The 11192-nt window shown below is 41.3% G+C and overlaps 1 protein-coding gene across 1 annotated transcript in view; it reads right to left on the bottom strand.

Annotated features, from left to right (window-relative positions):
- Positions 1-1847: 1847 nt before the first annotated feature.
- Positions 1848-11192, bottom strand: part of LOC135256902 (transforming growth factor beta-2 proprotein-like) — a 28182-nt gene continuing 18837 nt past the window's right edge. Inside the window, exons 3-7 of the mRNA XM_064339163.1 lie at positions 10242-10374; positions 9342-9452; positions 8850-9018; positions 6780-6933; positions 1848-3852 (exon numbers count right to left, since the gene is read on the bottom strand). Coding sequence (XP_064195233.1) covers positions 3694-3852; positions 6780-6933; positions 8850-9018; positions 9342-9452; positions 10242-10374 — 726 coding nt within the window. The 3' untranslated portion in view covers positions 1848-3693. The remainder of the gene's footprint in view (positions 3853-6779; positions 6934-8849; positions 9019-9341; positions 9453-10241; positions 10375-11192) is intronic.

The raw sequence follows: 11192 nt of genomic DNA, 5'->3' as shown, positions 1-11192 counted from the left end.
CTGTCCTTATTCCTGTTACTTGAACTTCACCTCTTCACTGTCAATCATGCTTTTTTAAAGATTAGGCCTCTACAAAGAGAGTGAGTAATCCATTCCTCATTCCTGTCTGTGTAATTCAAACCAGAATACCACACTCTATCATCTGCAATAAATCTACAATTAAAACAGTCATTTAAGACAACGAAGGCAGGCAAAGGCAAGAGGCAAACACACACGCACACACACACATGCACACACACAAACAAAGGCACATGCACACACACATACACACGCGCATGCAAATGCACACACACATGCATACACACACATACTGTACACACACACACGCAAATGCACACATACACACACACACACACACACATTTACCCATAACCACGTGGACACACATATAAACACAAGCACAGAAGACACATAAACACATGCACCACATTTCACTCAGAAATTTCTTCCCTAATCATGTTCCTACATTGCCTGGTGCTGACTTCATAGTTCATAATGTTTCTCTCTGATTTCACATTGTCCTCAGCCAGCTGTGCTAAACTAATCAAATCCCCATCAGAGAGGCAATGCCACTCTCATCCCAAACATAGGCCAAATATGACATCATCAAGAACTCAATATGACATTTGAATCATCTTGCTCCCGTCATTTTATTGATGAAAAACAGTACTTGGATTGGATTTATTTTTTTCATCTAGCATCAAAGGAAATGCCACTGTTATGCATTTTTTTCTATGTATTATTTAGAAAAATGAACTGCAAAATCTTTTGAAATTGATTAAATTATTTTGGGGTGCAATAAAATAATTTTCGACTGACAACGATAAGTGGAATCATACCCGGTAAACTGTCTGTAGTCAAAGATGTAATCTGACCGAAGGCTTTTTTTTGCTTATTGTGGAAGTTGGCGCGTGCCAGCATGCGTGACCTCCTGCGTCTGCAATGACGCAATTGCGGACAAAAAGGCTGTCCACACAACCTCTTTGGCTGCATTCCAAATTGAATGAGGAAGTAGCAACTACAGAATCTTTGGTTGAATTACCGATGCAAACATTATTCATCATCAGTGCCCTATGTACACCAGAAGATACACTGATTTTGTGGGCGAGGTCAACTGAGGTCTTCTGGTCAGATTATCATCACTCAGTCAATAATAAATGAATGCTGAAAAGATTATATTAATCTGCATGATGTTATTTATTATTTGTGCTTTTAATAAAAAAGTAAATGTATTTATTCCCTTGAGCAATTGTTACACCTTTCATTCTATCTACATGCATCGTTTTTTATATTAAGGAAACAATTTGAGTTGGTTGCATTATTTTATTTTGAAAGTATACATGCAGTAATAATGCATATTCGTTGGGTGTGCCTATGCTTGTTTGCATGTGGGAGTGCGTATTTGATGTGTCTAAAGACTGTTAGACAGAGTTAACCATCTCAGGTTGAGGGGGATCATCCAAAAAATTTCATCACTATTCACATTTCCATACAGCTTGATTATACAGTATATGAATTCCCTGATCCTTAAATGAACTTATAGCATGATGTCTTTTTTACAGCTGGCCATAAAGGATAAAAGATAAAAAGATTTTATCATTGCCAAATTAAAAAAAAACAAACAATATATGTTGAACACAAAATACTAACTTGTGTCAAACTAATTTTTAAGTGTTGACAAGATCAATGAATGAAGAAAAGTTAAACCCATGAAAGCACAATTCTAGAGACTCTCAAGCGTACTTCATCTCAATCTCAAGTGGATCTTGGGCTAAAAACACTACAGTACATGGATGTGAAAATTCCAATGGACTCATCTAGAAGCAAAAAAGAGAAAGGTCTATTACTTGAAATTCAAATAATTTATTTACCACCAGAGCACAGCAAATATGATGTGCTAAAATACATAAGGGATCAACAACATAAACAAGGCCAGCAAAAACAACTGCAACACTGATGATGATAACAACAGCAACAACAATGACAACACCAGGGACTGCGCAGTGATGTTCCTGTCTGCTTGTCTCTGGAGGGGAAGTCAGTCCTCCTGGAGCAACAGTTGCCAAGGGAAAGTCATACACAAGCCCTAAATATCACAAGAACACTCCAAGTGTACTAAGAGGAAAGAGCTAATAATAAAAACAAATGTTACACACAAAAGAAAACCATCAGTGCAATCATTTGTATGAATGGATTTTGTTTCCTAATTAGGAAAGGAGGCCTGTTCAGGGGGAGTTTGTGACTAAGCTAAGGTTTGTGCTCATTGTAACTACAGCACTGCAGCACTTCTGGTTCCCCATGGTGACAGGTTTTGATGATCCCTGAGGTGACCTCTCTTACATTACCACTGGACAGGACAGCCCCCTACTGAGGACAGAAGCTACTGGACACTTTCTGTCTCTGTATATGCGGCAAGGACATTTCCTTTCCCTAGCTCGTTTAAATGATGACCTCACATCCTGTACCTGCACTAAGAGAGGAGTGTTATGCACCGCACTGATAGCACCCATGGTTCGGGTCTCAGCATTGATCTCACGATGACTGATGAAAGCATCAACATTGTAATTCCCCAATGATCCATTTCACTTAAAGCTACAGTATTTTTGCTGTGCAGAACAGGCTGGGTAAGGCTTAGAAAGTAGACACTGGTGATGTGCACAAGTCAGTGAACTTAAAATGTATACGACCCTCTGCACGACGCCCAGTATATGGGCAGGTCCCACTGCATGTGTGCGTGATTGTGTGTGTGTGTGTTTATGTGTAGGTGTCAACATTTCAACATCTTCAGTTGTATGCCAATGATTTACTTTAGTATTTGCAGGTGTATCTTTTAATATCTGGACATGTTTCCTTTGTGCTTCAGCTATCTTTGCCAGCAGAGAACAAGAAAACATATTTATGCCAGATAACGTGTGATGTTATTACATTTGCAATTACATCATTACTGCTTTAAACATTCAGCCAAAAGAAGGCGTCCACCCATCACTGTGAGAATGCAGGTAACTCGAGACCAGCAACAGCCATCCAGTGATCCCGCACACAAATGTCAATGAAAACAATTCAACCAAAACACAGGATTCTGTTGGGAAAAAGTATTCAAATGGCACTAGTTCTGAAATATAATTGGCAGCAAAAACAAAAGGTACAATTGTTTGAAAGGCACAAAAGGAATAACAAGAAATTGGCCTAGTATAATTTCTGATTTTGAAAACTATGGAAGATGGCCAACTTCTCACTTCACATATTGACACTTTAAATATTCTTCCAGTGTTCATCGTTTGTAAGTCTACTTGTGTCTGGTCTATGTGTGAGGTGGGTGTATCGACAGGGCCATCTGTACACAACCAGTACATACTGCTGAAAAATGTGTGTGTGTGTGTGTGTGTGTGTGTGCGTGCGTGCGTGAACTTGTAATACTATCTTGGACTGTGTGTACGTGTGTGTGCGTGTGTGTGTGTGTGTGTGTGTGTGTGTGTTTGAACTTGTAATACTATTCTGGACTGTGGGTGTGTGTGTGTGTGTGTGGGTGTGTGCGTGCGTGCGTGAACTTGTAATACTATCTTGGACTGTGTGTGATTGTGTGTGTGGTGTGTGTGGTGTGTGTGTGTGTGTGAACTTGTAATACTATTCTGGACTGTGGGTGTGTGTGTGTGTGGTGTGTGCGTGTGTGTTTATGGGAGCTTGAATGTGTTCCTAACTGCATTTGCAGGACTTCACAATCATGTTGGACAGCTGTTCGATCTTGGGGCTCTTGCCAATGTAGTAGAGGATGGTGAGGGGCTCCAGGTCCTGAGATACGCAGCAGGGTGAGGCAGACGCTTCAGGGTTGATGGCATTGTACAAGCCCAGGACCTGAGCGATACATACAGAGATACATCACCTCTTGATGACCCACATGTCGATGCAGTGTCTCGTTTACATTCTTTAAAAAATTAATTCCCATGAAATGCACACATTTTTATTACAAATGAGCTTCTGTTTTAAGTAGAATTGTTTAAGCATGCAGACTAAAACCAGGGAGGGGCATAAGAAGACAAAGAGAGCTTTGAAGGTTTACGGTTTTTAACCAGAAATATTCAACCCCCAAAACATTACCATTGTAATCCAAGAACACAATTTTTGTGAAAATAACACACATACTATGTATGGTTATTTCATCTTTTAATGATAAATACCTATAAAAGCAGTATTCCATTATTGGCACAGTAGTCATAGTATAATTATAAATAAGCCAAGATAAGTAGTCTTATGCTATGAAATGGAATTTTTAATTATACCGGTGATACTGTTTGAATGGATTATGACAAGACTGACAGATAACCTTTGGCCAAAAAATAGGCCCATTCAAGTTTCAGGCGAACTTGTAAAGTCTGGTTTTACTGAGAAACATTGAACAGGTCATTGAAGCGATTTGTTACTGATAAAACTCTCCCTATGCAATACATAGCTATATTAGCCTGCATGTATCTTTCAGTTCAAGCTAGACATAAAAACGTAGATGACCATAGTTGCTTCCAAAACAAAAGACCACTGTTTGCACCCTTGTTTGTCTCGGTTTAAGCATTAAATTAGCAGCTAAATCCTAAAATCAAGTGGATTTACTTAATCGGTTAGAATAGGTAAGCAGCTGCTTTGCACAAAACAGGCAATGGCCAATTCAAAGTGACTGCTCCAGTTAACATTAGCCAGTCACCTCGCTCTTAAATTAACCAACCAATTTGGCTAGCCAAATTCTTATAAGAAAAAACATATTTTTTTCATTTAACACAACCAGCTAATTGAATTGTGTAAATATGCAGGACAATTCCTATTTTGAACTAATCACTAATAAGGTTAATTTCTGGCATGTGAGCTTAAATAATTTCAACCTGCACTGTCATTCCCCTTGGGTATTAAAGGCATTGGATTGTCACAACCACCTGCCTAATTTTACAATTGGTGAACAACTGAGACCCTCATAAAATCACCGGGTAGAGGAACAATGTCCCATGGATGGAATGTGAAGCAGGAAAAGTCTTTGTGTGGCTGGGTGCAACAGTACAATTCCAAACACTGGCTGAACAGACACCCAGAGCAGTCAAATTAATACATATCTATTGCTTCAAAACATTCAAGGAAGTTGCTAAGAAACTGACAACACACACTCCAAAAGAAACCATGACTCTTTCAACCAAATTACTGGCTCACGAACAAGGCACCGCACTAACACTGAAGGAGTTCTGGGAAAGAGGCAAAAAAGAAATGTTCCAAATATTGTGCAGAAGGCAAAAAGATACTTGTCCATTCCAACCATTGCTGTTGATGCAGAAAGATGCATCCCTTCCCACGGACAAGTTTACACTAAGCACTGCCAAAGAATGACAGAGGAGACTTAAACAACTGACCACATTCAAATTTAATCACAAAGTTTAAAGCTAGAATTTTTTCATCTGAGTTCATTTGTTTTATCCTTTCATTTTTCAGCCTACTCCACTGCAAATGATTTCATTGTTATGATTAGCCTTATTTAAAAAATTTTGAGCAGGTAATGTAATTTCACTTTTTATGTGTAGACCTACTTTCCATTGCTTAGAACGAAAAAAAAGTTACTGCTTAACGCTATAAAAATGTTTTCTGCACGTCTACAGTTCTATACACCAAAGGCAGCATGTGACAGTATAGGAACATTGCTGCTAATCATTGTATGTACTTAATAAGTGGCAACTTCCCTTAATTCCTGGGGAGGGGCAATGTAATAATTTACTGACAAGAAGGCAATATCAACCTTTTGCTGGGGGATGAGGTAAGAAACTGCCTCAGATAAACTATTGTGCCATATTTATAATGTTGAGTGCGGGGTCTAAAAACTTCAAAGGTTTTTGTGCTTTTTTTGTTCTTGGCAGGCATTACATCGTTACTTTAAGTTACTTTTACTGTTCACAGTAAACAACTCCTGAACTCAGTGTTGGTTTCCTCAATTATATCTGACGTTGGGTTTAAAAACTATTTCAAAATTCAAATGCCCTTGTATATTGCAATATGCATGCTATTGTAAATTCCCTGTATTAGGACATGTAATGTATTGTAAGGCACTTGACAGTACCCAGCCGTAGCTACAATCCTGCTCCACACTGCTGCTCTGATAACTGCTATACACTGCTGCCCTGCCTCTGTTCTAGGTCATGTATTTCCTTTGTGTTATTTTAAAAAGAAACTGTGGTTTGTTTTTGTAACCAATTATTAATGCCAGCTAGTAATATTTAGATTTAATAATATTTTTAAAGCTCAAAAGGATGTCAAAATTGAACTCAAACAAGACATACCATATGACATACCTGTAAAAACCGAACTGAATCATCTTAAAATCCATGAATGACAAGTTTTCACCAATTCTGAAACTGGTCATTAAAACTGGATGTTTTCTTCTGTTTTATTACCATTGTAGATGCGGCCCACAAATATCTGCAGTATGTGGATGGGTTGATACTGCTAATGAACTGTTATTCTGGCGTATCCATGTATTATAAACATGAGTGGATCTGTGAAGCAGCTTCTCTTACCCAATGCCCCTAATAAACAGTATTCAGTACAGCCTGTATAGCTAATGAATCCATCATAGATTATGTGTCATATTTGAATCTTAGTCAAAGGTTTATTGGGAATACCTATGCAAAACCGACTCTCTGACCCCTGTTGCACTAGAATCGTACTAATAATGCGGGTTTACAAAGGTGTGAATTATTCACACTTTCTTACCCCTTACCGCTCTGGCTTTCTGAAAGACCTCTAATCTGTCTCACCTTGCTGTGCTGTGTGTCTGCACTCCACAGGTAAGGACACGCTCCGGCACAGAAGTTGGCATGGTAACCTCTGGGCTCCTGGATCCATCGCCAGCCCAGGTCCCTTCTGAAGTCAATGTACAGAGAGCGCAGGCAGCAGGAGTCCTGCATGTTCCTGTAGGGGCACACACCATCAGCTGTGAGAAGGCAGTGTGCTAGGGGAAAAATTGGTGATTAAGAAAAAGAGGTTCTAACGGTACGGTGGATGTTGGTGCCAGAGGTGTCGATGTTGGTGTCAGAGGTGTGCATATTGGTGTCAGAGGAGTGGATGTTGGTATCAGAGGTGTGCATATTGGTGTCAGAGGTGTGCATATTGGTGTCAGAGGAGTGGATGTTGGTATCAGAGGTCTGGATGTTGGTGTCAGAGGTGTGCATATTGGTGTCAGAGGAGTGGATGTTGGTATCAGAGGTGCGGATGCTGGTGTTTGAGGTGTGGATGTTGGTATCAGAGGTCTGGATGTTGGTGTCTGAGGAGTGCATATTGGTGTCAGAGGCGCGGATGCTGGTGTTTCAGGTGTGCATATTGGTGTCAGAGGTCTGGATGTTGGTGTCTGAGGAGTGCATATTGGTGTCAGATGAGTGGATGTTGGTGTCAGAGTTGTGGATGTTGGTATCAGAGGAGTGGATGTTGGTGTCAGAAGTGTGGATGTTGGTGTCAGAGGAGTGGATGTTGGTGTCAGAAGTGTGGATGTTGGTGCCAGAGGTGTGGATGTTGGTATCAGAGGCGCGGATGCTGGTGTTTGAGGTGTGGATATTGGTGTCAGAGCTGTGGATGTTGGTGTCAGAGGTGTGGATGTTGGTGCCAGAAGTGTGGATGATGGTAACAGAGGTGTGGATATTGGTATCAGAGGTGTGAATGTTGGTGTCAGAGGTGTGCATATTGGTGTCAGAGGAGTGGATGTTGGTGTCAGAGGAGTGCACATTGGTGCCAGATGAGTGGATGTTGGTGTCAGATGAGTGGATGCTGATATCAAAGGTGTAGCTGTTGGTATCAGAGATGTGGATGTTGGTGTCAGAGGTGTGCATACTGGTGTCAGAGGTGTGGATGTTGGTATCAGAGGTGTGGATGCTGGTGTCAGATGTGTGCATATTGGCATCAGAGGTGTGGATGTTGGTGTTTGAGGTGAGGATGTTGGTATCAGAGGTGTCGATGTTGGTGTCAGAGATGTGGATGTTCGTGCCAGAGGTGTGGATGTTGGTGCCAGGGGTATGGATGTTGGTGCCAGAGGTGTGGATGCTGGAATCAGAGGTGTGGATGCTGGTGCCAGAGGTGTGGATGTTGGTGCCAGAGGTGTGGATGATGGTGTCAGAGGTGTGGATGATAGTGACAGAGGTGTTACAAAAGTTCCTGGATTTTAAATTGGGTTTAAGGAGTTGATTAAATTGATTAAATAACTGAATTAAGTTATGAATGTAATTGAAACGAGTAATGACTACTGACATGTCAAAGCTGTTTGAAGTACAATTTCATAGTGGCAGGCTAAATATATTTTCTGAGTAAATTACCAAATTCTAAACACTGTTACATTTATATCGACTCTTCCCTAAGTATTTGTTGTTAGGTACGTGTTTCGTTATGACATAAAATTGCCAAGCATTTTAATCTTTTTTTCCGTGCATGCGTACTCTTGAACCACTTATGTCAACACCAGATTATAAAAGTGTACTGTATGTAAACATTTAAATCCATCTGGAATGTTCATGTTTTTTTTTTCCCAACTTGACTACATTCATGTTTATGTTCAAATAAAATGTACCTCTGCTAGTTATGTCTCTCCTTGTATTGGTTTGTATTGTGGACATAGCATGCAATGGACACAGCCCGGACGTTGGTCAAATTCTGACATGCAATTCAATATTTTAAAATGTAATATATATTGAAACGTATTAAAATGTATGCATGCTTTTTTGAAGGAATATTCAAACGTCATTATGGCCAATGTGTGGAAGCTGGTGGTATAAGAGTGGCAGTTGGTGATAGGGATGTAGCAAGTGACAGAGGTGTGTAAAAGGTTGTGATAAGAAAGTGACCTGGAGCAGAAGGCAGTGTCCACAGCGCGTTTCTGTCGGTGACTCTTGTGCTGTGACTCCAGGCGATAAGAGGGCAGTAGCATTAGTAGCAGGTGAGGGTTCTGTCCAGTGGGCCGGCGCCTTTTCAACGCCTTCAGATCCCCACCATGTAAGACACTGTCATCTATACCTGCCAAACAAACAAACCCTGTCACTACCCCCAGCTAATCACACTCACACCCTTTCATCAACACGTGCCAAACAAACACTATGTCACCACTACCAACGAAACACACTCATAATCTTTCATCTATATCTGCCAGTTACACACACCCTGGCATCACTACCACTAGTCTTCTATAAGAGCCAATCACACATACACTTTTACTGATATCAGCCAACTACACATACTGCTCCCCCTGTGAATGACACATATACCACACCCGTACTCGCATGCGCACACACACACACACACACACGGACACCACACAAACACACACAAAAAACAGTTACCTGCGAACCTGATCTCCAGCTCCTCGCTCTTGTTGTGTATGATGTAGTTATTTGATGGCACAAATGTACAACATGGGCAGTGTAAGCTGATCTTGAAGCCATTGTTTCTGTCTGGTGGGGGAGAGAACAGAATGTTTAGACTTTCTAACACCATGGACACATGTACATCTCAAGCTGCCAATTCTGGGCTTTGAAGCTCACTTCCTGGTCTTGTTGAGAGACGGTGCTCACTCGTGCCTGTGCTGCTGGCTCTAGTATAGGTCTTTCAGCCGCTCGTTTCAATGTAAGTCAATACCAATATGGTCAAAATGCAAAGTCAATCATTTTTTCCCACAAAAACATGTAGTCGCAATAAGTGTTTTTTCTTTGTCAAAGGTCTCCCTATGTGCTGATTTATTAAGTTATTTTTCCATTTAGACAATATTTTAACATTTTGTGAGCCAATGAGGGACAGAGCTCCTCCCTCTCTCCCCCACAGCCCTGTCCATTTTCCCCAGAGCTCCTCCCTCTCTCCCACAGCCCTGCCCCTTTTCCCCAGAGCTCCTCCCTCTCTCCCCCACAGCCCTGTCCATTTTCCCCAGAGCTCCTCACTCTGCCCCACAGCCCTGTCCATTTTCCCCAGAGCTCCTCCCTCTCTCCCACAGCCCTGCCCCTTTTCCCCAGAGCTCCTCCCTCTCTCCCACAGCCCTGCCCCTTTTCCCCAGAGCTCTTCCCTCTCCCCCCCACAGCCCTGTCCCTTTCCCCCCAGAGCTCTTCCCTCTCTCCCCCACAGCCCTGCCCCTTTTCCCCAGAGCTCTTCCCTCTCTCCCACAGCCCTGTCGCTTTATCCTCAGAGCTCCTCCCTCTCTCCCACAGCCCTGCCCCTTTTTCCTCAGAACCTCACCTTCTCTCAACTCTTACCTCTGTGAAGTAGCCATTCACTGACAGCTTCTGTCACATCGAAGGATAGCCACTCCCCCTCTGTGTGTGTGCGCACCACCTTACTGTCAATGTAGCGCTGTGATGGCGATGTCAAGTCTTTGTGTCCTAGAATCTGTAGACAAGCCAGAACACAGATTTAATTATTCACAAGCACAAATGGATTGTATTATTATCAGGAAAAGAGATAGAGTGTGAAATCCTTGATTCGGAAGGAAATGTACCACTGCCATGCTTTCATGTTTTTCAAAGGAGAATTCCCATGACATTAGCCTGCCATGCCAGACCATGAGGTAATCTAGCTAGCTACACTCTACATGGTTTGTGGAGGGTCTTTTCCAAAACCCCAATGTCAACAGAAATATTCTCTCAAGGGTAGATACACTAAGAAAAAATAGTAAGTGCAGTTGGTGCTCCACATTGCGAAACAGCTGCAAAACACTATCCATGCCATATTAATGACTGATTCATGAAAGTATTGATGAAAACAAACCGCACAACCACACCCAAACAGCTAGTTCACAAGAACAACATGTCACATTCTCAGTTAAAAGTATAAGACTTTGGCCGTAAGATCAGCCTTCACAATATTTTTAAGGGGCATGATACCAAGTTTCATCTTGAGGCTGTGGCTCACAATTATTTTAAATTTAAAACTGGGTCTCTGAATACACAAATTGGACCTCTTCAATCACACATTTTTAAATTAAAGTTATATTATTATTGGAGTTGTATAAATATGTCTTAAATATGTACAATGAAATAGCTTCAAATTATACCAAAAGATTACAGGAAGCACACTCAATGTCATCTTTGACACTGTTAGTGGTGTCTTCCTCAAGCAACTATGACAGCTGCCAAGGACATTGACATATATACACATTACATGACAATTCAATCAATTATGCCACATTACTGGCAGGTTTAAGGATG

Source organism: Anguilla rostrata, chromosome 6 (genome assembly GCF_018555375.3).
Source record: "Anguilla rostrata isolate EN2019 chromosome 6, ASM1855537v3, whole genome shotgun sequence".
Taxonomy (NCBI): domain Eukaryota; kingdom Metazoa; phylum Chordata; class Actinopteri; order Anguilliformes; family Anguillidae; genus Anguilla; species Anguilla rostrata.
The sequence above is the reverse complement of the archived record's forward strand: the minus strand, read 5'-3'. Positions and strand labels throughout refer to the sequence as shown.